The following is a 26,965-nucleotide window of genomic DNA, read 5'->3' as shown; positions in this document are numbered from 1 at the left end:
ACTCAGCGGGACCGGCAGGATCTCTGGAGAGAAGCAATAGGTGACGTTTCGGGTCAAGACCATTCTTTTCAGACTGAAGAAGTCTCGACACGAAACGTCACCCATTGCTTCTTTCCAGAGACGCTGCTGGTCCCGCTGAGTTATTCCAGCTTTGTGCCCATCTTCAAATGACGTCACGCGCTCCAGACGGCTGTGCGTACGCATGTAATCGCGCCCGACCTTCGCTCGACTGTCTTGGCTCAACGCGACCACGAGGTCGCGTAATTTGCCTGCCAAGGACACTTAAGTGGGACAGGCCCTTTATTCCAGTATTTTGTCCACCTTCGACTAGAGTACAAAGTAGGGGGTCATTTTGAACCTTTTATCAAACAGTCTTAAGCTAGGTTAATTTTTCCATATCTGCACACCATACTTTAGAGGGGGTATGAAGAACTTTGCTGGAATAGTTCCAGGGATGAGGGATTTCAGTTATAAGAATAGTTTGGAAAAATTGGATTTGTTCTCTTTTGAGATTAAGGTTGAAAGGAAATGTGATAGAGGTGTACAAAATTGTGACCTACTTGGATATAATAAATATATGGTCTGTTCCTTGAATAGAAAGACCAGATTTAAATTGATTAGTAAAAATTTCAGGGGAGGTGTGGGTAAAATAATGTTAGTGTTGTGATGTGGGAAGGATTTCCGGGGGCTGGGGGAGGCACATTCATTTGCAGAATTTCAAGAGGATTGGACAAATATTTTTAGAGCTGTCAATAGGCTACAGTTAATGGTGGGATGAATGTGAAAATTAGCATTTTTACTTTTTTAACACACTGATCGCGTCAGTCAGGGAAAAACAATTTTACTATAATTTTTAACAATTGCATTATTCATTTAATCGTGGATCTAGGATGTGACCATTTGCTGAAGCACTTGAATGAAGCAAATTTCCTCTGGGTCATATTGGTCCACTGTTTCAGGCAATTGTTTTTCCAAAGATTTTATGTTGTCCTATTCTGCACAGAGTTAAACAGCTACTTTCCTTAACTTGTCCTGATGAAAGTGAGTTCTTTCCCCCCTAGTTACATAACTTGTCATTCACTCATGAACCTCCAACAAGGCTACACCTCGGCATCCTATTTCTAGACCAGGGAATCTATTATTATTAAAATGAATAATAATATGAATAATGGTGCAAGCTCAAAGGGCCAAATGGCACAATTTTAATATTTTCTACGAACCACAAAACAATCTGAAAATATGAACACAATCTTTCAATGTTCAGAATTGAAGCAAACATTTTCATTTAACTATATATAGGTTCACGTTATGATTTATTCAAAGACAATATAGCTGCAGGGTGGTAAATGAGCAGATAAGTTTTGAAATTGGCTGGAGGAAAGAGGGAGAGAAAGGGAATCAGAGAATGGCACTGATGCAGGCCATTCTGTGCATTGAGTCTAAGTAGAGCAATCGGCTGTCCCATTTCCCCTGTTTTTGGGGGTTTTTTTTCCATATAGTTTCACAAATTTATTCCCTTTCAGGTGTACACTCAAGTGCCTTTTGAAGACCCCTTTTGAAGACTTGAATTAATTTAACTGAGTTATCTACTTACATCTTATATTCACAGATGCTGCTGGATTCAACTGGCATTCAAGCCAAATTTGTAGGAATTATATTTATAATCACTGTTCATTAGAACCAAAGAATTCTAGGCATCGGAACACTTCAAATCTATTGTATTGGATTTTTATTTTGTTGTGCAGTCATTTCTTTATTAATGTTTGATTTTAATGACCGTTTTTTTTTGTCGTGAAATTGTTTTCATTTAATGGGGAAAACAAAGGCTCTAAAAAGCTCTAAACTGTATTGTGGTCATATTTATTTTGGATTAAAATAAGTTTTTTATTCAATATTTTTAGTCTCAAGACACTACTGACTTCATCTGGTCAAGAAGTCTTTTTGGTGATGAAAGTTTATCCAGTACCCTGAGTAGCTTGGAAGATAAGGCAAATGAAATTTGTATGAAGGAACCTCTCCAGGGAGCAAGCACGCCAGTACACCAGGCCTCTTTCAACCGTTTCCTTGCACAGGAAGAAAGTTCGGTCCTTGGCACACTGCAGTCCATTCCTGATTTAACAAAGACATTTGAACTAATTGAAGCAGTAAGTTTATCATTTGCTATCTTTAGATGCAGTAATACAAAACATAGTTAACATGTAATTGACTAAAGCCATAGCATATAGATTTAATGTTTTAATATATTTTATATCCTGCTTAAAAAATGTTGGGATGTGTATATATGCAAATTTAATTTCCACAATATGTTTCCAAGCACCAGAGATATGAGTTCAATCCTCGGGTGCTGTTTGTGTGCAGTTTGCACATTCTATTTGTGACTGTAAATTTCCTCCAGGGGTGCTCTGGTTTCCTTCCACGTATCCAAGTAGTGTGGGCTGGTAGTTTAATTGGTCGCTGTAGTTTGTCCCCTGTTTGTGGGTGAGTGGCAACATTTGGGGGATGGGGGGGTGATGAGAATGTGGGGAAAATAAAATGTATAATTAGTGTAAAATATGGTTTATGGTCGGTGCAGATTAGGTGAGCCAAAAGGCCTGTTTCTATGCTATATCTCTTTATGAATGTATATAGCAATAATTGGGCTAAATTAAAAATAGTACCTTTGGAAGGCTTAATATTAAGATTTTGGATGCATCACGTGAAAGTGTTGTCTAAGAGCTGAGAAGAGATCTGGAAGATCACACAGATCCTACTAAATTATAACTCCGACCCGCTCTGTATGTTTTCCCAATAGGCGTGAGGCTTTGAAGACTGCCAGCACTCTCTATTGCTGGTTGGTGTGTCCAAATCTGCTGAGTGGATATGTTCAATTGTAAACTGGCAAGGATTTTCTTCATTCACCATTCATGAACCACCATCCGCTCTGCATGATAACTAGAAGCAGCAAGTATAGTCAAAAATAAGTATTATTAAGGCAGTAACAACTATTTTTGAGTGAAGAACGAAAGTGCGATGACGTCCTTAATCGGAACCCATCAAGAATCATGAAAGTTGCGAAAGAGAAGCTTTATTTACACAAATACAAAGATGAGGGCATTTGGGGGAATTCAGAAATAAATGACATACAAATAAATTTCACCCTGTATTTTCAATTAAGATCATTATATTTTTCCCTGTAACAAGGATGATCAGCCATGATCATATCGAATGGCGGTGCAGGCTCGAAGGGCCGAATGGCCTACTCCTGCATCTATTTTCTATGTTTCTAAGTCCTAAAATGCTATCAACATTTTATTGACATACATTGTGCCTCCCTTCACCATTACCTTTTCAACCCACTAGCCACATATGGAGACGAGGAAATGTGTAGGAAAGAATTACAGATGCTGGTTTAAATTGAACATGGACACAAAATGAGTAACTCAGCGGGACAGGCAGCGTCTCTGGAGAGAAGGAATGGGTGACATTTTGGGTCGAGACCCTTCTTCGGACTGGAGAAGAGGAACTTGTGTGACAGAAAATTTTATATTTTTACCAAGTGAATTGAGCATAGTTAAATACTTTGAATTGGGGTATAATATTCTTGTAAGGACCATTGCTTCTAGTTGCATTTTCTATTTTGTTTTTTACTTTTTAAACTTTTTTTTGTTATGATGTGAAACTTCATGGCTTTGAATTTGAGCATTCTGTTTTATTAGTTGCAACCCTGTCTCTTCAATATGTAGAACTAAACCACTGTCATCATAACAATAGAACATGATGACATCTAATTATTTGTATTCAAACTGCAACAAACTTTTTTTTCTGTTCATTTTTCATTAACTAATTTAAGAACTTAAGTAGGTTTTAAGAATGTTAAATTAAAAGGATTTTGAATCCTGCATGTATTTTAATGTCCACAATGTTAGCTATATATTTAACTAAGAATTGTATCCTTTTCTTTAAATTTTGTGATTTGAGTCTAATTAGACCTTTTTTCTCTTGTTATCTAGGATTCTGTAGTGTGGAATGAACTAACTAACTTTGACCTCTCTGAAGTTAATGAAAAAACACCCGCTAAACAGACTCCAGTTAAATTTGAATGTTTGCAGCACAAAGGTGGAATAGGTTATCGCTTTGATGGCCATGCCATTTCGGATCTGAGCAGAAGTACTTGCAGTAATAGCAGTGAGCTTATTCCTATAACATCCCCTGTTGTTGCAAAGTTCAGCACGCCTCCAACCATTTTAAGGAGGAAAAGAAGATTACGCCTTGGTCCATCTCCACCCAGTGACTGCAACAGTCTTTCCTTCATGGATAACAGCACCACAAGCCCAAAAAGTACTCCAGTTAAAGTGCTTCCATTTTCTCCTTCTCAGGTAGAACTCTCAGAACCATTTAAATAAAAGTATTTGTTTACATACTGCTTTGCTATCTGTAAAGCTTCATACACAAGAGGACAACCCCATGGTATATTTTTTCACGTGTACAGTAGAAACATAGAAATTAGGTGCAGGAGTAGGCCATTCGAGCCTGCACCGCCATTCAATATGATCATGGCTGATCATCCAACTCAGTACCCCATACCTGCCTTCTCTCCATACCCTCTGATCCCCTTAGCCACAAGGGCCACATCTAACTCCCTCTTAAATATAGCCAATGAACTGGCCTCGACTACCCTCTGTGCCAGAGAGTTCCAAAGATTCACCACTCTCTGTGTGAAAAAAGTTATTCTCATCTCGGTTTTAAAGGATTTCCCCCTTATCCTTAAGCTGTGACCCCTTGTCCTGGACTTCCCCAACATCGGGAACAATCTTCCTGCATCTAGCCTGTCCAACCCCTTAAGAATTTTGTACGTTTCTATAAGATCCCCTCTCAATCTCCTAAATTCTAGAGAGTACAAACCAAGTCTATCTAGTCTTTCTTCATAAGACAGTCCTGACATCCCAGGAATCAGTCTGGTGAACCTTCTCTGCACTCCCTCTATGGCAATAATGTCCTTCCTCAGATTTGGAGACCAAAACTGTACGCAATACTCCAGGTGTGGTCTCACCAATACCCTGTACAACTGCAGTAGAACCTCCCTGCTCCTATACTCAAACCCTTTTGCTATGAAAGCCAACATACCATTCTTTTCTTCACTGCCTGCTGCACCTGCATGCCTACTTTCAATGACTGGTGTACCATGACACCCAGGTCTCGCTGCATCTCCCCTTTTCCTAGTCTGCCCCCATTTAGATAATAGTCTGCTTTCCTGTTTTTGCCATCAAAATGGATAACCTCACATGTATCCACATTATACTGCATCTGCCAAACATTTGCCCACTCACCCAGCCTATCCAAGTCACCTTGTAGTCTCCTAGCATCCTCCTCACAGTTAACACTGTCCCCCAGCTTAGTGTCATCGGCAAACTTGGAGATATTGCCTTCAATTCCATCATCCAGATCATTAATATATATTGTAAATAGCTGGGGTCCCAGCACTGAGCCTTGCGGTACCCTACTAGTCACTGCCTGCCATTGTGAAAAGGACCCGTTTACTCCTGCTCTTTGCTTCCTGTTTGCCAGCCAGTTCTCTATCCACATCAATACTGAACCCCCAATGCCATGTACTTTAAGTTTGTATACTAATCTCTTATGTGGGACCTTGTCGAAAGCCTTCTGGAAGTCCAGATACACCACATCCACTGGTTCTCCCCTATCCACGCTACTAGTTACATCCTCGAAAAATTCTATAAGATTCGTCAGACATGATTTACCTTTTGTAAATCCATGCTGACTTTGTCCAATGATTTCACCACTTTCCAAATGTGCTGCTATCCCATCTTTAATAACTGACTCTAGCAGTTTCCCCACTACCGATGTTAGACTAACTGGTCTGTAATTCCCCGTTTTCTCTCTCCCTCCCATCTTAAAAAGTGGGGTTACGTTTGCTACCCGCCAATCCTCAGGAACTACTCCAGAATCTAAAGAGTTTTGAAAGATTATTACTAATGCATCCACTATTTCTGGAGCTACTTCCTTAAGTACTCTGGGATGCAGCCTATCTGGCCCTGGGGATTTATCAGCCTTTAATCCATTCAATTTACCTAACACCACTTCCTGGATTTCACTCAATTCCTCCAACTCCTTTGACCCGCGGTCCCCTGCTATTTCCGGCAGATTATTTATGTCTTCCTTAGTGAAGACGGAACCAAAGTAGTTATTCAATTGGTCCGCCATATCCTTGTTCCCCATGATCAGCTCACCTGTTTCTGACTGCAAGGGACCTACATTTGTTTTAACTAATCTCTTTCTTTTCACATATCTATAAAAAAATTTGCAGTCAGTTTTTATGTTCCCTGCCAGTAGAGCTCTGATAAATGAGTACTTCCAATATTTTGCCAGATTTTCTGAACATTGAGACACTATTCCTATTAATTCCCCCAAAACACTTTTAATCCAGTTCCTTTTAGTTCTTACACATTAGTATAATAATTTTTCCATTTAACCAATTAATTTAAAGGGAATGTGAGAAAGGGGGCCCTGGTGTGTTTAAAGTGAGCATGCAAAGCTCACTCAGTGAGGCAAATGCTGAACAGTCAGGATTTCTAAACAATTTGATAATAGATTATCTGAGTTTTACTGTGATGCAGGTACAGGATGTGGCACCTATCAGAGTAAATATGTAGTGATGAATTTACAGAGGAAATGTCAAGCAGCTCCTTAACAAGCACTGAACTGAACAAAAGCGTTTTTGTTAATACAGCTGCACCGTGTGATTTTAAAACCTATTGCAGCTTGTAAGTTTCAGTATCTTCAGTGAAATTGCTTGTTAGCTCAATTTATTTTTAGGTATGTTAATGTTTGAATTTGTGTATTAATGTGTGTTAATGCTTTTAGAACACAGGCCATATTCACGTTTGTTTGGAAGTGCATTGGGTACAAAGGAGAAGGACTAGTAGTATCTGTAGTTCTGCTCTCCACAGAAGTCTATTCCCCTATCCACCTTATAGATAATAACTTGAGTTGTACTTTTGATATTTTGTTTTACTACTATTCAAATGTTTGCTATGATTTAGCAAATATGTGAAAATTGGTAGGACCTACTTTAAAATTTCTACAGATTAAGACCATTTTAAAAATAACAAAAATATTAGCCAGATATGTATCTGGCCTCTAATATCATGGGCATCTAATTGATGAATAGATCATTCAATAGATGAATAATAATTGATGTTTAGATTCATTCTAAATGTTGGTTAAAAACAGTTTGTCTAAAAGCTCAATATTGAGAAATAAAGATTATAAAGATTAAATGAACATAACATAAAAAATATCAGCAGTAGTAGACTGTGCTCCCTTTTTTAATAAGGTCATTGCCAATCTAATCATTGGTTTCAATCCTACTTTTCTGCCTGATCCTCATAATTTATTATTTTGATTCAAAATCTACTGATCTTTCTTACAGCTTCAAATATACTTAATAACCATATCCATAACTCTCTGAAGTAGAGCATTCCAGATTAATAACCCTTTGAGGGAATGAGCTCCTCCTAAATACTTCATGTACTTTTATCTTGAGAGCTCCACACCTCCAGTTCGTTATTTCACAAACGGGCAAAGAATCGTTATGCATCTATCCTATCAAGCTTCTTCAGAATCTTGTATGTGTTATCAAGATATATTCACGCCATTAATTCTATTTCGTTTATTTCCCAGTAATCTATTTTCACTCGCGAACATGTTATATTCTCCTATTGCCTACTTACAGTAGGAGCAATTTACAGCAGCTAACTTCTGCCATCACAAGGAGAATATAGATGCCGGCAGCACCGGCTGCACCATCCTCATTCTTATAAATTCTTGGGGATCATGAGCACCGTCTGTCCAATCTTCAAAATAGTGCATTTTCATCCAAGGAGTCTGATTATATCCCTTTGATGTAACAAGATGGTGAAAGGCTTGGTGACCTTATCCAGACAATTTATGAATACTAAAAAGTAAAGTTTCTATAAATTTCAAGCTGCATGTTTTAGAATATGTAGCAATGTAACTAGGTATTGAAGATGGACTTTGCACAGAATCTGTTGTGGTTAAATATTTAATTTTGATTATTTACATTTTGTAGATGATGGCAGATTTATTATGTGCTTTTAGCATTATAGCTGATGTATAGCCATTTCATATTTGTTTTAAACCAAATACTCTGTCATTGGCTTGTATCTTAATATAAACAATATTTGTAAATTCTGAAAAAACACCAAACTTCAATATTTATGTTTTATTTCTTCCTCTGCAACCCAGTTTTTTAATATCTGTTCTGGCAATGATCACCTGAACATTGACAATACAGCACTTACTTCAACTCCAGTCTGTGGACAGAAAGTTCTAGTTACAACTCCATTAAGGAAAGACACGCCTCGAGTTCAAAAAGAAAATGTAGGGTGAGTAGTTTATTTTCCCTCTTCTAGATACACAACTAATATTTGGAAGGAATTACTTATGAAATCAGAAATCCTCATTAGTAATGCCATGCAACATAGCTATATCACTTACCTGCAACTTCGTGCTTGGAAATCGCAAGTAATACTTGAGGAATCTTGTGAGTTTCTATAAAAGCATTGGACATCATCATTTTGGTGGCTACATAGCCTAACCATTTTAAGAAAAAAGGCAGTGGATCTGTTGGCAAGTTCCAAGTTCTGGATACAATTTCTGATCACCACAGGTTTCTTGGTAACTACAATATTTATCCATTTCCTGTTCCTAGTATCCCACATCCCACCCCTGGGACTTGCCACAAGTTTTAATTTGAGGTCATGAGCAGGCTTAAGTACTTCCTTAAAACTGTGCCTCAGATCTCCCTGTAAGCCCTCAGTAAGGCCATTCATTTGCTTAGAACATAGAACAGTATAGTCAAGAACAGACCATTTGACTCGATGTCCAAACATGATGACAAGTTAAACTAATCTCTCCTTCATATGATCTATATTCCTCCATTCCCTGCATGCCATGTGGTTTTCTGAAAGCTTTTTAAATGCCACTATCCTATCTGCCTCCACCACCGCTGCTGGCAGCTTACCGTGCCATATTTAAATATATTGGTATTCCTCCACCACTGCTCTTGATAATTATCATTGTATCAGTAACAATATGGAACGCTGCAAGTCATCCTTGAAGCGGGTAATTCACTGAGAAGGGTTTTTAGTGTGCTATTATTGACCAATGCATTGTGATCTTTAGTCTTTTCATTGTGATCCTTAGTCCAATTGTTCCCTAAATTGTCATCTGTACTTTAGGAACAACAGGTGGGTAATGTCACTTTGCTGAGGGTATGTCTTACCTCAGTGGGTCACGGAAACAGATGGTAAATAAATCACAAAGAGATGTAAGAGTAATAGATTTATAGTAGATGGCATATCAACTTCCCTAATGATCTGCAAATGATCTGACAAGAGAATGGATAATTAGGGAACGTAGCTAGAGGGCACTTTGGAAATAGTGGCCATAATTCTGTAAATTTCAAAGAAGTTTAGGGGGGAAAAGGTAAATATGGTCCTGAAATTAAGGTGCTGAACTGGGGGAAAGCTATTTTCATTATTGTAAGATAGGATCTCACAAAAGTAACTTTTGGGCAGCTACCTGCAAATAAGCCTATTTCTGACAAGTAAGAGTCATTCAAAAGTGAAATGATGATTGTTCAGGACTAACATGGACTAACATGTTCCTAGTAGGATGAAAAATAAGGCCAGCAAATTCTAGATGTCAAGAGATTTCATTGTATAAATAAAAGGAAGCATCTGGCATTTAAAGAAATTATATGTTTAATTTGAATTGCTCGAAGAGGTAACAAATGTATTAATGAAAGCAGTGATGTTGATATAGTCTTTGACATCTCTACATGAGATATTGGTCCATGAGATCCAAGGCAAGTTGGCAAACTGGATACAAAATTGTCTGGGTAATAAGAGGCAGAGGGTGATTGTGGAGCGTTTTTTATTTAGATCAGTTGGCATCTGAATAAATATATTTATGCTCTTGATTTCTGACTGATTTGATTTTGGCAGGCTTAGCTGAATTAATGCATTCATGGGCGTCAAATATTTGCTAGTCTTTGCAGTTAATAAACCTGTCAATAAATGCCATTTTGGTTGATATCAAAATATTCATTGAGACTGCATTTGGCTTTTTCAGAAAAAGTGATGTATTGATCCATTTGACTAAATTTCCCCTTTGAATATTCGGTCATGTGGATTTGGATGATGTAGCTCGCTATCATTTAATTGTCTCACAAAATAACCACCTTGTTATCTTACTACTTTTGTTCTAATTTTGTCTCATTTTTGGATCGGAGATTCTTAGAGTCATGGAGTGATACAGTGTGGAAACAGGCCCTTCGGCCCAACTTGCTCACACCGGCCAACATGTCCCAACCACACTTGTCCCTCCTGCCTGCATTTGGTCCATATTCTTCCAAACGTGTCCTATTCATCTCTCTTATTTTCAACCATTTAAAACGTGTGTTTTATTTCATAAATAACATCTGTATCTTGTAGTTTCAGGACACCCACAATAAGACGAACCGTTTTAGACAGCACTCCGAGAACACCTACCCCTTTCAAGAATGCACTTGCCGCTCAAGAAAAGAAATATGGGCCTCTTAGAATGGTGGTAAGTGCCGTATTGTAGATCATGCTTTTTGATCAGAGAAAAGGGAGGAAAAAAAGGGATGGTATAAAAGCCCCCCCAGATAGTTGAGGGGAATTAGGGGAACACATTTGGGGAGATTGCGAGAGCTGCAGGAGTATCAGGGTTGTCATACAGGGAATATTAACTTTCCTAATATAAACTGGGACTACCAGTGCTAAGGGCTTAGATGGGGTGGAATTGTGTTGTCAGCAAATTTGGCAGTGTTGGGCAAGAGATTTCAAAAGTTGATTTGGAGTAGAAGGTATACATTTAGTTTTTATATTAAGGGGAAAAGGACTAAGGAAAGAATCTCCCCCCCCCCCCCCCCCCACCTTCAAAAACAAACAGAGTCATCTATGTGGAGTCGCAGGAGAAGGGCAAGGTCCTCATTGATAATTTCCTCTCTGTTTTTATCATGGAGAAAGACACAAAGAATGGGCATTTGTGAAAGTTAATTGGGGTGGGCGTTTGGGGACTTTCTGTATTACAGTTGCAGAATTTCTGTATGTTTTAAAACATATGTAGATAGATAAATCTTTGGGCATGAACAGGTATATCCAAGAACACTGTGGGAAGCTAAGAAGATATTCCAGAGCCATGGACGAGGTTCTGGAAGACTGCGCCTTTAATTAACAAGGGCTACAAAAATAACTCTGAACTAAAGACCAGTAAGCCTGAATAGATCTAGTAGGTAAGGTAGTGGAGGGGATTCTTAGATGTACATGCATTTGGAAAGGCAGACTGGTAGCCCTTTACTAGTGATGTGCATAAGAGGTAGATGCTGCACCCATTATTGTTTGTCATCTGGAGCAGTGATTTAGATGAAATTGCACAAAGCATGGTTAGTAAGATTGCAGATAACAGTAAAATAGGTGGCATGGTAGACAGTGAAGAAGGTTATCGAGAATTGTAATGGGGTCTTGATCATCTCATCAAGTGGACCAAGGAATGACAAATGGACTTTAATTGAGAAAAGTACAAGATGTTACATTTTGCAAAATAAAAACAGGACTTTCACGTTGAACGGTAAGACCCTGGGGAATCTTGTCGACCAGAGGTATCTAGGGGTATGAATACACGATTCCCTGGAAGTGGTTCACAGATAGATAGGGGGTGAAGAAGGTTTTTGTCCTCTATCAAGCAGGGCAGTTAGTATTGAAGTTGAGCTGTTATATTGTAGTTGTATAAGATGTTGGTGAAGCTGCACTTGGATTATTGTGTTCAGATTTGGTCACCATGCTGTAGGAAAGATGCCATTAAGCTGGAAAGAGGGCAGAGTAATTTAAGAGGATGTTGTCAGTACTTGAAAGACTGAGATGTAGGCAGAAGTTGGGCAGGCTTGGACTATTTCTTGGAGCGTAGGAGACTGAGGGATGATCTTGTAGAGATGTATAAAATCATGAGGGGTATAGATGGGACAAATGCACACATTGTTTTCCCCAGGTTGGTTGATCAAGATCTAAAAGGTATACATTTAAGGTGAAAGGTGAAAGATTCAATAGCAACCTGTAAGTAACTTTTTTTCAAAGAGTGGTACCAGAGGAAGTTGTTGAAACGGGTGCATTAACACCATTTAAAAACTATTTGGACAGGTACATGGGATAGGAAAGGTTTAGAGGGATATGGGCCAAGCGCAGGTCAATAGGATTAGTTAGGTGGGGCATCTTGGTTAGCATGGAATAGTTGAGCTGAAGGGCCCATTTCTGTGCTCTGACCTGGTTGTGTGCATGTATCTGCTGATCTTAAGGTTTTTTTTTTTTGTACAACCCTTATTGTTATTATGCGTTATTTCTGAACTTACCTTTAAAAGCTGTTCAGTAGAATGTCCAGTGATATTGTTCATAAAGGAATATACCAACAACATTAACTAAGCATTCTGGCTCGATGTGGCAGCAGAAATAACCAAACCTGCCAGATTTGCCTTATGTGGGAACAATTAAATATTCATAGCAAAAGGATTTGAGTATAGGAGCAGGGAGGTTCTACTGCAGTTGTACAGGGTCTTGGTGAGACCACACCTGGAGTATTGCATAGAAACATAGAAATTAGTTGCAGGAGTAGGCCATTCGGCCCTTCGAGCCTGCACCGCCATTCAATATGATCATGGCTGATCATCCAACTCAGTATCCCGTACCTGCCTTCTCTCCATACCCCCTGATCCCCTTAGCCACAAGGGCCACATCTAACTCCCTCTTAAATATAGCCAATGAACTGGCCTCAACTACCCTCTGTGGCAGAGAGTTCCAGAGATTCACCACTCTGTGTGAAAAAAGTTCTCCTCATCTCAGTTTTAAAGGATTTCCCCCTTATCCTTAAGCTGTGACCCCTTGTCCTGGACTTCCCCAACATCGGGAACAATCTTCCTGCATCTAGCCTGTCCAACCCCTTAAGATTTTTGTAAGTTTCTATAAGATCCCCTCTCAATCTCCTAAATTCTAGAGAGTATAAACCAAGTCTATCCAGTCTTTCTTCATAAGACAGTCCTGACATCCCAGGAATCAGTCTGGTGAACCTTCTCTGCACTCCCTCTATGGCAAGAATGTCCTTCCTCAGATTTGGAGACCAAAAACTGCACGCAATACTCCAGGTGTGGTCTCACCAAGACCCTGTACAACTGCAGTAGAACCTCCCTGCTCCTATACTCAAATCCTCTTGCTGTGAAAGCCAACATACCATTCGCTTTCTTTACTGCCTGCTGCACCTGCATGCCTACCTTCAATGACTGGTGTACCATGACACCCAGGTCTCGCTGCATCTCCCCCTTTCCCAATCGGCCACCATTTAGATAATAGTCTGCTTTCCCGTTTTTGCCACCAAAATGGATAACCTCACATTTATCCACATTATACTGCATCTGCCAAACATTTGCCCACTCACCCAGCCTATCCAAGTCACCTTGCAGTCTCCTAGCATCCTCCTGACACCTAACACTGCCCCCCAGCTTAGTGTCATCTGCAAACTTGGAGATATTGCCTTCAATTCCCTCATCCAGATCATTAATATATATTGTAAATATATATATTAGACTTGGATAGACTTGGTTTATATTGCATACAGTTTTGGTCTCCAAATCTGAGGAAGGACATTATTGCCATAGAGGGAGTGCAGAGACGGTTCACCAGACTGATTCCTGGGATGTCAGGACTCTCTTATGAAGAAAGACTGGATAAACTTGGTTTATACTCTCTAGAATTTAGGAGATTGAGAGGGGATCTTATAGAAACGTACAAAATTCTTAAGGGGTTGGACAGGCTAGATGCAGGAAGATTGTTCCCGATGTTGGGGAAGTCCAGGACAAAGCGTCACAGTTTAAGGATAAGGGGGAAATCCTTTAAAACCGAGATGAGGAGAACGTTTTTCCCACAGAGAGTGGTGAATCTCTGGAACTCTCTGCCACAGAGGGTAGTCGAGGCCAGTTCATTGGCTATATTTAAGAGGGAGTTAGATGTGGCCCTTGTGGCTAAGGGGATCAGAGGGTATGGAGAGAAGGCAGGTACGGGATACTGAGTTGGATGATCAGCCATGATCATATTGAATGGCGGTGCAGGCTCGAAGGGCCGAATGGCCTACTCCTGCACCTAATTTCTATGTTTCTAAAAGATATCTTACAGCAAACTTTTTGCCATATTGACAGTATAAAGATTACTGTTTGTCATTTGTTTTCTGATTTATTTATTCTTTGCAGACAGTATTGATTGCTGCAGTTAATTTAGATTTTTTCTTTTCAGTTAATCTTAACAATAATTTTACCATCTCGTGTTAAAATATCTTGCCTTTGAGATGTGCTTTTGTAGCCCTTATGGATGCACGCAGTTAAAATTTGAGACTCCTAATTATTCCATAAATTAAAAGCAAATCACTGAGATGCTGGGAATCATAATCAAAAATGAGTGTTGCAACTCGTTCAATGAGGGCGATGCAGTAGCACAGCAGTAGAGTTGCTGCCTTGCAGAGACCCAGGTTCGGTCCAGACTATGGGTACTGCCTGAACGGAGTTTGTATCCCCCTGTGACTGCATAGGTTTTCTCCGGGCATTGTGGTTTCCTCACGCACGTCCAAAGATGTACAGGTTTGTAGGTTAATTGCCTTCTGTAATTCGGTAATTGTAAAATTGTTCCTAGTATCTAGGTGCTAATGTACGAGTGATCGCTGGTCGATGTGGACTTGGTGGCCAAATGGTTGTTTCCGCACTGTATCTCTAAACTAAACTGTGAAGAGAGAAAACAATTTAATATGGCAAATCAATAATCGTTTATCAGAAATGTGAAAGTGATTTTTAAGATGCAGAATAGATTGGGTGGGAGGAGACCAAAAAGGGTCTATGGTAGGGTAAAGGATGGTGATTCAATGACAAAGGGCGTGATAGTGTGAAAGTGTAGTAATACAATTAGTGAATAACAAAAATCAGGTATAAAGCAAAAATGGTAAAACGACAAATGTTGCAAATATGAAATGAAACTGAACTATGCTGCCTCACAGCTCCAGCGATCTGGGTTGAATCCAAAATGACGGCACAGTATCGCAGCTGGTAGAGCTTCTGCCTCACAGCTCCAGATACCTGGGTTTGATCCTTACCTCGGGTGTTATCTTTTTGAAGTTTGCACGTTCGACCTGTGACCCTGTGGCTTTCCTCCCACATCTGGTTTCCTCTCACACCCCACGGATGTGTGGGTTTATAGGTTAATTGGCCTTTGTCAATTGCCCCGCTAGTTTAATGTTATCCCATTTTCTCATTAAAGTGACGCGAGTGGAAGCTCAGACTTCTGGACAGAACCAAAGTGTCACCTTTCACCCCATCAGCTGTTGCATACAGCACATAATCCTCCAACATTTTTACACCTCCAACAGGATCCCACCACTAGCCACATCTTCCCATTCCCACCCTATTTTTGCTTCCCGCAGAGACCCCTCCCTCCGCAACTCCGTGGTTAACTCAACACTTCCCACCCATACCACCACATCCCCAGGAGATGCAACACCTGTCCCTATTCCTCCTCCTTTGACTCTGTCCAAGGACCCCGATGGTCCTTTCAGATTTACTTGCACCACCTCCAACGTCATCTGCTGTTCCTGATGAGAACTCTTATATATCGACGAGACCAAGCGCAGGCTCATAATCATTTTGCTGAACACCTCCGCTGAGTCCGCCTAGGCCTAGGTGATTTCCGAGTTGCTAAACACTTTAACTTCCCCTCCCATTCCCATACTGACCTTTTGCTCCTGGGCCTCCTCCACTGTTAGAGTAAGGCTCAATGCAAATTGGAGGAACAGAACCTCATATGTTGCATGGGCAGTTTGCAACCCAGTGATATGAATATTGAATTCTCTAACTTCAAGTAACCCATGCTTCCCCTCTCTCTAGATTCACTGTCCCCCTAATTAAATGTTACTGATTGTATTACCCGTTGTCACCTTCCCCTCAGCTAACAATGATCCATTCTACATTTTCCTTAAGCTTCATCCCCTTTGATCTTTCGTTTTCACACCTTACCCTTCCATATCTCCGTCTCCCTCTCCCCTGACTCTTAGTCTGAAGAAGGGTCTCGGCCAGAAACGTCACCCAATCCTTCTTTCCAGAGATGCTGCCGGTCCCGCTGAGTTACTTTAGCATTTTGGATCTATCTTCTGCTTTAACTTTTATTTTGTACATTTTACCAGTTTGGAACAATAATTACTGACCTGAAATAACAACTGCTTTCTACAAATGATGCTTGACCTGAGAATTTTTGTACCTTGTTTCATTTGTACCTTGTTTCATTGAATTGTAACATTGAGAGGAAGTTTTAAAATATGATTAAATAATAATTCTAAAATAAAACCCGTTTGAAACTGCACCATGACTTTAAGTCAAACATAAGTAATTCCTCCTTTAACTACCTAGCCTCAATCGCTTGCACATTTAGAAGAGGATATTCGAGAGGTCTTGAAGAAGGAGACAGGGACTGACATATTACTTGGAGATGGAATGGATCCAATCTTCAAAATCTGCGAGCAAGAGGTGATATTATAATTGTGCTCTTTTTCTTTTGCCTGTATAATAAATGAGCAAAATAATTTTGATTGTGATTTCTGTTTTTTGTCTTCACTCCTTTTCTTTGTTTTTCTCCCCAACTCTCTGAACCCCAACCCCAAAATCAATCGCAGCAAAATGCTCCTCTCAAGAAAGTACGAAAATCTCTTGTTTTGGACACTTGGAACAAGGATGACTTTGGTGCACAAAAGTTCACACAGTCCTCTGTTTCGGATATGCAGGTAAGTTTATTAATTCTGGGAACTTTACAACATAAAAATGTCTAAAGGAAATTAATTATTAATCAGAATGAACTAGCATTAGTGTTTATTGCATTTTTCTATAAAGCTTAACTTGTAGTTCACTGTTAGGAGAATTGGTTCACAAACTTTGATTCCTGGCTCTCTGTTCGTAAGTTTTTGTCATAATTTCTTTACAATCTGTTTTCCACTTAGTTGGCATAAGCCTTAATATCATGGAAAATATCTGTGAACCAAAATGCTTGCATATAAACAATTTTCCTTATTCTTCTATCATTGGAACATGTATGTTGTATTTAAACCTCCTGCTGACAGAAGCATGGATAGTAGTTTCAGCAATGGATCAGCTGAGATAGGAATGGAGTGGATGTAAAATTGGTAACAATGTTCATTATCATAGATGTGGAGTTGGATTTGAAGACCAAATGTATGAATTAAGAGTAGGCTACTCAACCCTATGAGCCTGAGATGGTGACTTCTACTGAGATGGTGACTGATACAACTGTAACCTTATCTTGCTCTCTGCCCATCTCTGGTAAACTCTTGCTATACTCAGCACCAGTCCCTCCAGCACATCAGTGGTCACAGACCTACAGTCCGAAGAACAACCCTCCGCAACCACTCTCTCCTTCCACTGAGCCGATTTGTATACAATTGACTTGCTCACTCAGGATTCCTGGATCTGCCTACCTTGTCAAAAGCTTTGCTGAAGTCATGTAGATAATGTCTACCATCCTGCCTTTGTCGATACTTTTGGTTATCTCTTCAACAAACTGAATCAAATTTGTGAGAAATGATTTCCCATGCACAAAACCATGCGGACTATCCCCTGTCAGTCATTGCCTTTCCAAATACAGATGTATCCTGTTTCTCAGAATCCTCATAATTTTCCCACCAGTCCTGTTATGCTCACCACTCTATAGTTCCCTGGCTTGTCTTTACAGCTCTTGTTATATAAAAGCATAATGTTAGCCTCCTCCAGTACCGTACCTCTGGCTCTGGGACGATAGACACATTTCTGCCAGGTCTTCTGCAATTTCTCCCCTTGCTTCCCACAAACCCGTAGAATACATATGGTTAGCCCTGAGAAATTATCTAACCTTATACACATCAACCCCATAAGCACCTCTTGTAATGTGGATATGTTTCAGTTCATCATTGTTCTCTTTATTGAATTCCTGAACTTCCATGAGTTTTTTCACAATTAATACAAATCACTAGGAGCCATCATAGTGATTGGGTAAAAGTTAGAACCTTGCATGCCCTTTTTCATTAAGAAGCCGTGTGAGAATCAGAAACATAATTGAATTGGAGAAATAAATTGCCTTTTCATTACAGTCTGAAAACCTGTTGAATACTTCGTTACTGAGAACACTTTTACCAGAAAAATCGGACCTCGCCACAAGTACATGGAGCAGAAATGTTATCTTGTCTGAAATAAAGCATAAAAATACTTCAAAAACTGTACGATTTGAGATCCCATTGCAGGTAAGCCAGGGGTATTGGGCTTTGATTTGTGGGTACAGTTCCACCACTGATTTTCCAGCAACTGGTGGTCTGGCATCTCCTTTAATTTGGACAAAATTACGAGAGTGCACTTGAAATCCACCCCCAAATGTCCCCCTGAAAATATGACGACTAGGCCGGGTGAGGCAGCTGATCTTGATCACATCCGGACTTCCGAGCCGAGCAAGTCGAATCTGACCCCAGCGGCCGGGATTTTGGAACTTTGGCCCAGCCGGAGCTGGCAGAGTGGTTCCCATAGCCGACTTTGTGGGCCGGTATATTGGCTGCCCCAAAACCGTGACTTCTGTTGGTCTGGCAAAATGGATAATACGGCATTGTTCTGGTACCAAGGGTACTGGAAAATTGGTGGTGGACCTGTATTATGTAAAGCTTACTATTTAGAATATTTCACAAAGCAATCAAAACCCAATTATAAGTTCTAGGAGTGGAATTAGGCCATTCGCCTCATTGAATTGAATTGAATTCCTTTATTGTCATTCAGACCTCATGAAGTCTACTCCGCCATCAATCATGGCTGATCCATCTTTCCCTCCCTACCCTGTTTTCCTGCCTTCGCTCCGTAACCCCTGACACCCGTACCAATCATGAATCTGTCAATCTCCACCTTCAAAATATCCTTTGATTTCTTATCTTTCAAGAGATTTAGGGAATTTTAATTTTGTGCAGGAGACATTCTGCTTTATTCATGCTTAACCTTAAGGTATTTACCTTGGGTTGAGCAGGACTATCCCCATATTCTTGAGAATGTTTTCACGTAATTGTCAGCCGTCTTCTGAGTAAGTTATTGGAAGTGATACTTGTTTGGGCCAGAAGGGATGATTATTGTGTGTTTGATACTTAACTTGGCCATCAAGTGAAATTCCATCAGCCAAGCAGACCTTATCTTTTCTTAAAATCGTTCTACACTTTTGCAGAAAAGTCTTGGGTATATTGTCAGCTGTATCTAGTAATGCCTTCAGCAAGAACTGCACATTTGCATTGGGTAGGGAATAATAAACAGTCATTTTCAAGTAACTATTCATCCTTATTTGTCTGATCTAAGCGTACATGTGCCACCCAAGGTAACTCAATAAAAATGAAAAACTAATTCCTCCATCCCTGTAATTTTTAATTCACCTGAATAAAGATTTTGTAATGAGAAGAAGGTATTATTTGGAACTTAATCAAGCATAATTGTTTTGCAAGTGCTATACTTGTTTAACTTGTAATATTTGGTGTCAGCAAGGTTGGCTTTATTTCATTTTAGTTCTGCCAAAGTGTTTACTCTCCATGTATCCTTAGTTTCTTCCATTGTTCTTGGCATATTTGTACATATTAATACACCACTATTTTTTGCATCCACCCCTGTCTTTTTCCTTAATTAAGAAGGATTCCCAATCCTGATTCTGTTGAGCTTCTTTCTTGCTTGTCCATCCCTTGAACTGGTCACAATAACCTAAGAATCAAAATTCCTTCCTAACTTTCATCCCTGCTCATTGTAATATGCCTGTCGTACCTTCATCCTTTTTTTTCAACCTGTGGAGCTTCATTCTTGGTTATGCATCCTTCTTTATTCCAACTGCCTCCTCTAAGCCAAGTTCTGTTGTTGCTCAGTTATATTACTCAGTTATATTCAATGCTCTGGTCAAGCCAAACTAGGTTTGATCATTGATTCAGTAAAATGTATTTAATCATTCTCCTTTAAACAACACCCAAAAAGTGAAGTTGCGCTGCTGACAGTTATGATTGTCTATTCAAATGGCCACTTGCAGCTTGTCATCTAATTAACTATTAATTGACACAGTTGTTTACAATTGATCAACATTATAAAACAAACTAGATAATAAAGATAAACTAAAATCGACGCAAAATCTTAGAATGAAAGCACGACCAATTTCTGACCTTTACATTTGTTTTAGTTGTACTTTGTGTCACTGTTGGTGGAAATTGAGACTCCTCGCAAATTTGATGTTAGCTGTCTTAGAAATAGTAGTACAACATTTTTTAGCAACAAAAGACTGAAGTTTAATATATTTTCTGTAAATATGAAAAGTGAATCAATGCTTAGAAATGATCACTGATGGACAGTGCATAGTCATGGAAGATGAAGAGACCAAGTAGGGATTCTGGACATTCTTTTGAGACTTCATTGTGTGGATCGTTAAAAAAAAGCAATTGCTAGAGAAACAATAGTTTTACGGTAGCAAGAATGAAACTGCAGTCCATTGGAGTAGTCTAAAATTGGAGTTTAAAATAGCACTGAGTGGTCAGTTGTACAATATATTCTGGAGGTATTGAGAATGTCACAATATAACCATAGTAAATGGGTAACTGATGTTCTAAGTTTGCTAGAGTTGAATAAAAGTTAGTTCCCAAGGGTTTAAACTCACTCAGCCCAGAACTGGGGCATGTAGAATCCTGTTACATTGCAGCTTAGAATGAGACAAATTGGCTCATCTGTTCTTTGTTGCTTTTATTTCAAAAACCAATTATTCTGGGCCTAATCCCATCTCATTTTAAACTTTTTTATTTGGCAGAATATTCAAGATCATAATAACTTGCTGCATTACTGTTTTGTGCTACCCCTGTTCCTTTTGTTACAGGAAATTTGCTGAAGCTTTAATCAAAATCCTTCAACTTCAAATACCTGCTTTAAATCACTTTTGCCCTAAGGAGAACAACATCAATTTCTCGGTTCTCCAGTAACCGATTATTTTTAAAATATTTTGATATCCTTCTAATAAGTCCCTTCAGCACCTTTTGGCTTGCTTTCCTTCCTGAAGAATTGCCTAGAAATAGGCACTGTATTCCAGTTAAGATTTTAACCAGTGTTTTATCAAGCTTTGGTGTAATTTTCTTGCATTTGTATTCTGTCACTATATTTGTGGAACAAAGGTTCTATTTGACTTTTCAGTATTCTTCGCAATATCCCGTCATCATCAGATTTCTGTGCATAAACCGAGTCTGCAGAGCAGAATCAATTTTCTTCGCCCACATCCTCTTTAACAAACTGAATCTCTTCACACTTTCTTGCATCAACTCTGCATCAAGTATCATGAGGAATTTCTCATGATACCTTTACTGTTTTCCTCATAGTTTGCCACCACTTGCAGCATTCCGCCCTTGATGATTTTGGCCTGCATTTCGATTCATTATACTCTCTTGAATCACTTAAATCAGATATTCTTTCTCAATTTCTTATGACATGCAAGACCATTCAGCCCATCGTGTCTGTGGCTGCTCCTGGAACAATCCTATCAGTCCCATTTCCCCCACTTATTTGTTGTTACCTTTCTCACTTGTCCAGTAACACCATCCTGATTTTCTTACCACCCGTTTACAACAAAAGTCATTTATATTTGTCAATTATTTTACCAACCAGTAAAATTTTGAAGTATGGGTGGAAATCTTAGCGCCCGAGGGAAATCTACATGGTCAAGGGAGAACATTCAATCTTCACGAAGGCAGCATTGGACAGGATTGAACCTGGAATGCTGGTGTTACGAGGCAGCAGCACTCATGTGCTTAGGTACCATGCAGGCTCTTCTTAATTTCTTGCTCCGTACAAACGTCCTAACCCATATAGACAATCATTCATTGACTTTGCTGAATTATAATACTTTACTATTCCTATTTCAACTTCCCTGTCTCAGGAATATGACTTCCAAATTTGGTGCCATCTGTTCCAGAATTCCACATTTTAATCCGTTTACAGAAAGATTATTGCCTGAAAGGAGGTAATTTAATTATTGACTGTTTGCTGGCTTTATGCCTTTGTCCTCTGGTTCTTAATCCTTCCACTAACAGGAACATTTCTGCTATATCATTTATCTAAACATTCATTGATTTTAAATTCCTTGATCTGTTTTGTGTTCCAAAGAGAACAATAAATGGAAAAAAACTACAGATGCTATAAAGCTAAAAATAAAACAGACGATGCAGGAAATTCTCTGCAGGTCAGACAGTACCTGTGGAAAGAGAAACAATTTGGAAGATTTTTTTTTTTTTTTGTCAAAACTGGGAAGGGTGGGAAATAAATTGATATGATTGCATTCAATCAAGGCATGGGCATCATCTTATAAAAGTTTATCTAACTTCTATTCCTATTTTGTATGCGGTGCAGATGACCAGTGAATGGGAAGCAGTTGCTTGTGGAAAGACAGAGGATCAGCTAATAATGACTGAACAGGCTCGAAGGTATCTTACTGCATATAATGGCAGCAACACTAGCAGAACTCTGATCCTGTAATTGTCCATTGCTTAAGAAGCCGCTGAATATACACTAAATCTAAGCTGTTGATTTCTGTCATAAACCTAGCTCATAGGCCAGCTAGGTTTGATTTTTCTAGAAGAAATCTCTTTAATATTCTGATATGTACAGTGCATTCAGAAAGTATTCAGTCCCCTTCACTTTTTCCACATTTTGTTACGTTACAGCCTTATTTAAAAAATGGATCAAATTATTATTTTATTAATCATCAATCTACACACAAAGCCCCATAATAAAAAAGCAAAAACGGGTGTTTAGACATTTTTGCAAAGTAATTAAAAATAAATAACTGAAATATCACATTGAAATAAGTATTCAGAGCCTTTTCTCGGTACTTTGTGGAGGTACCTTTGGCAGTGATTACAGTCTCAAACCTTCTTGGGTATGACGCTGCAAGCTAGAATCTTCTCTGCAGATCCTCTCAAGCTCTGTCAGGTTGAATGGGGAGCGTCGATGTACACCTATTTTCAGATCCCTCCAGAGACCACAGAATTTTGTTTCTCATGGTCTGAGAGTCCTTTAGGTGCCTTTTGGCAAACTCCAAGCAGGCTGTCATGTGCCTTTTACTGAGGAGTGGCTTCCGTCTGGCCACTCTACGATAAAGGCCTGATTGGTGGAGTGCTACAGCTATAGTTGTCCTTCTGGAAGGTTCTCCCATCTCCACAAAGGAACTCTGGAGCTCTGTCAGAGTGACCATCGGGTTCTTGGTCACCTCTCTGACCAAGGCCCTTCTCCCCCGATTGCTCAGTTTGGCCGGGCTACCAGCTCATTGAAGAGTCCTGGTGGTTCCAGTTCTTCCATTTAAGAATGACGGAGACCACTGTGCTCTTCGGGAACTGCAATGTTGCAGAAATTGTTTTATACCCTTCCCCAGATCTGTGTCTCGACACAATCCTGTCTCGGAGGTCTACGAACAATTCCTTCATCTTCGTGTCTTGGTTTTAGCTCTGACGTGCACTATCAACTGTGGGATCTTATATAGACAGGTGTGTGCCTTTCCAAATCATGTACAATCAATTTAATTTACACTAGTGGACTCCATTCAAGTTATGGAAACATTTCAAGGATAATCAATGGAAACAGGATGCACCTAAGCTAAATTTTGAGTGTCAAAATAAAGGTCTGAATACTTATGTAAATGTGAGATTTCAGTTATTTCTTTTTAATTACTTTCAAATTTCTAAACACCTGTTTTCGCTTCTTCATTCTAGGGTATTGTGTGTAGATTGATGATTAAAAAAAATGAATTGAATCCATTTAAAAATAAGGCTGTAACATAACAAAATGGAAAAAGTGAAGGGGTCTGAATACTTTCTGAATGCACTGTATTAGATAAACCTAACCAAAACTAAAAGCTGCTTTTGCTAAGTGTAATATGTGCTAATAAGGTAGCCGATATTTAAAATATAAGAAACACATGGATGGAGAGTTAGAAGCAAGTACTGTCTGAGTTGCACTCTTTTGTCTTTGATATGCTGTGTAAAGAACAGGCTAAATGCTATCGATGGATATAATGCCATATAATGGGTAATTGTCATGTAGTTATATTTTTACAACTGATCCAAATTGTTAAACAAACACCGACTAATTTGGATTGGTTGCTTGGAATCAAGCATGAAAATTTAAAGCAGCTAATATCAGATATTTGACAATTGACAAAACCAAGATAATTTCCTATTGTATGGTATGCTTTATTGTAAACATGTCAATATGATCAAATAAGTGTGTGAAGCACAAAACCAAGTGTTTTTATAATGTAAGCAGACAGGATGAAGATTTTTTTTAAATTTCACAATGGTGAAATACCAGTATTTAATACAAGTCTCTGAAATGTGAGATGGTCTTTTGAATGTATTGTAGAAGCAGGGAAATGTTGTAAATTGAGACGAAAGGGTACATTTTCTTTAAATTATTTTCAGCTCCAAAGCTTAATAGTATTTATGTATGAGGATCGAGAACCTAGAACCCACTGTTAATGCCTGTTGATTAGAAATGATTATAGCTGGTCACAGATTTTAAAATATGAATGTTCTTCACATTTGGATACTTATCAGAAAACTTTAACAGGTAACCATTAAAGTCTATTAGTTCTCAGGAGCAGGAGTGCATGTTCACTTTCAATCATCTCTGCCTTGCATGATTTGTGAGTAGAAGGGAAAAAACGTTTCTACATAGAATAACACTCCTGTTTTGAACTGCTCTTGTCTACTTCCTTGTTATCAACATGCCTTATTGAAAGGAAAGTAGGTGAAGAAACTGAATGAGAACCACATGCATATTTATAGACTAAGCATTCTACAATAACATAAGCTGTCTGTAAATACAGGTGAATTAATCCAATTCCTCTTCCAAATCTAGTTACAGTCACAAAACTAATATTTGCACTTAAATATTTAACCAATAATGGATGTATATGTGTTTGCATTACATTGTAAATTGATTAAACTATGAGTTAGTTCTCTAGTCATAATTTTTAAGCAAGATATTGTATGCAAATCCGTTATTGGTCAGTTGCACCTTAAGATTACAAATCACAATTATTCATTTCTCAAGATATTTCCAAATGTATTCTGTAAACAAATGCATTCTACTTAATACAGTAACGAGGAACAGCACACATAATCTATATTGTGAAAAATGTTAATTTTGGAGGTAGATAAAGATCCAGGATATGTCTGTCATTTTAATTTTAACTTAATGACATTGCATTTGACTGGTATAATTTTCCATGGCATTAAGAAGACATCATTACTCTAGGTGGTAATATAAGTAATGTGAAGAGGGAACATATTGCAGCAAATTTAGAGTAGTAGTAAAATTACGTATATTGTGCTACAACTTTAATTAACTGGGTTTGATGGATTTTTTATTTTTTATTATCAAATTAATTTGATTCTGGGTATTTTCTGCATACTTGGCTATACAAATCTTTCCAGTACCTTTTTTCAAAATCTAAGGTTAATTTCTTAGTAAATTAGTTCATATTGTTTTGCCTAATTGTCGTTCACGAAATAACGTCCATTGAAACTGCCTCAGCTCAATTTATACCAAATTGGAGGTGGAAAACCCTACCCTACGATCTCCACTTTTATTTTAATCAACATGTTTACTTTCTAGGTGTATTCTTAAAACAAAGTGGTTTATTTTATGTTAATTTAAAATGTACCACAACATTGTGTGGGTCTCATAGAATATGGAAGAATTATTTCCCAGATTTAAAATGATCTTTCATTTCCACGCACAGGTAAAACATTGGGTTAGATTTGCCTGAACTTAGATATTTGCACTAAATATGTGTTTACGTTTTCCTTTCCCCCTTCGAAAGATATTAATTAATTAGATGGATCCGCAGAACGCGGAGTGTATGTGGAGATGTAGCACTGATATATTTAGAGGGAAAAAACAATAGTACATGGTTATTAAATAGCTATAAAATATTTAGACACTCTTTCCTCTCCTGAGTTGTACTGCTATGCACGATAGCAGGATATGCTTGCTGCTATTGAGAGATGGAAAAGGGAGCATCAGATGCACTGTGTAGAGAATGTACATAGTTTGTATGATGGAAACAGTGATTCTGTAACATTTAACAGCTATTTTATGTGTGAAGGTTCTGTCTTGCATGCTGTGTTCACTAAGCACATATTAATTGGACACATTTTGAAGGTTGTTTTTGTTTTTATTTTGTCTTTTTTTAAGGTGATTTTGTTTCTGCAGGATTGAACTTTTGAATGTCATACATGTAGCAGTTATTTGTATCCTGCATTTGCTCTGATTACATAATCTCTGGATTTACATAACAGCAATTTGATTATATCATTCTTACATAATTCACAGATGCTGCATAAATACTGAAGAGTTGTTTAGTTATGCCAATATACTGCCATATGGGTTGTGAATTTCTGCTGTAATCTGTCACACATGTGTTTTAATAGACTGGTGCATGTCCTTTCTTTGCCATGATCAAAAAAATGGTACAACAACTGCCTATGTAGAGCATATGTATGTTGTGTCAAAATAAATTGCTATGTACTATCCTGTGGTTGTGTAATCTTTTAAAAGAAATAGCTGAAATCTGAATCAGAATATTGCTCATTTAGTCAGTGTGAAAGACTACTGATCCATTGCATTGGTACACTTGTTGCTACTTTTTTAATGTGCTAGTCCTACAACATAAATTTCAAAATGACGAAATTGTCTCAACTCTGTCAGATCGTTTTAATAAATTTATCCAATAGAAGTTGAGGTGATTTCTTCACACCTGGTACAAGA

At 38.5% G+C, this 26,965-nt stretch overlaps 1 protein-coding gene across 4 annotated transcripts in view; it reads left to right on the top strand.

The window, feature by feature from the left end:
- mybl1 (v-myb avian myeloblastosis viral oncogene homolog-like 1) overlaps positions 1 to 26,728 on the top strand; it is a 46,744-nt gene extending 20,016 nt beyond the window's left edge. For all 4 annotated transcript variants that reach the window (XM_055634393.1, XM_055634394.1, XM_055634391.1 and 1 more), the window contains 8 exons: positions 1,902 to 2,144; positions 3,990 to 4,355; positions 8,263 to 8,402; positions 10,515 to 10,629; positions 16,529 to 16,645; positions 16,792 to 16,899; positions 18,256 to 18,405; positions 22,547 to 26,728. In XM_055634393.1, the coding sequence (XP_055490368.1) occupies positions 1,902 to 2,144; positions 3,990 to 4,355; positions 8,263 to 8,402; positions 10,515 to 10,629; positions 16,529 to 16,645; positions 16,792 to 16,899; positions 18,256 to 18,405; positions 22,547 to 22,672 (1,365 nt within the window). In that variant the 3' untranslated portion in view covers positions 22,673 to 26,728. The remainder of the gene's footprint in view (positions 1 to 1,901; positions 2,145 to 3,989; positions 4,356 to 8,262; positions 8,403 to 10,514; positions 10,630 to 16,528; positions 16,646 to 16,791; positions 16,900 to 18,255; positions 18,406 to 22,546) is intronic.
- Positions 26,729 to 26,965: the final 237 nt, after the last annotated feature.

This window comes from Leucoraja erinacea, chromosome 4 (assembly GCF_028641065.1).
Source record: "Leucoraja erinacea ecotype New England chromosome 4, Leri_hhj_1, whole genome shotgun sequence".
NCBI classification, from domain to species: Eukaryota; Metazoa; Chordata; class Chondrichthyes; order Rajiformes; family Rajidae; genus Leucoraja; species Leucoraja erinaceus.
Note: the sequence above shows the minus strand (reverse complement) of the source record. Positions and strands in the feature narration are given on the sequence as shown.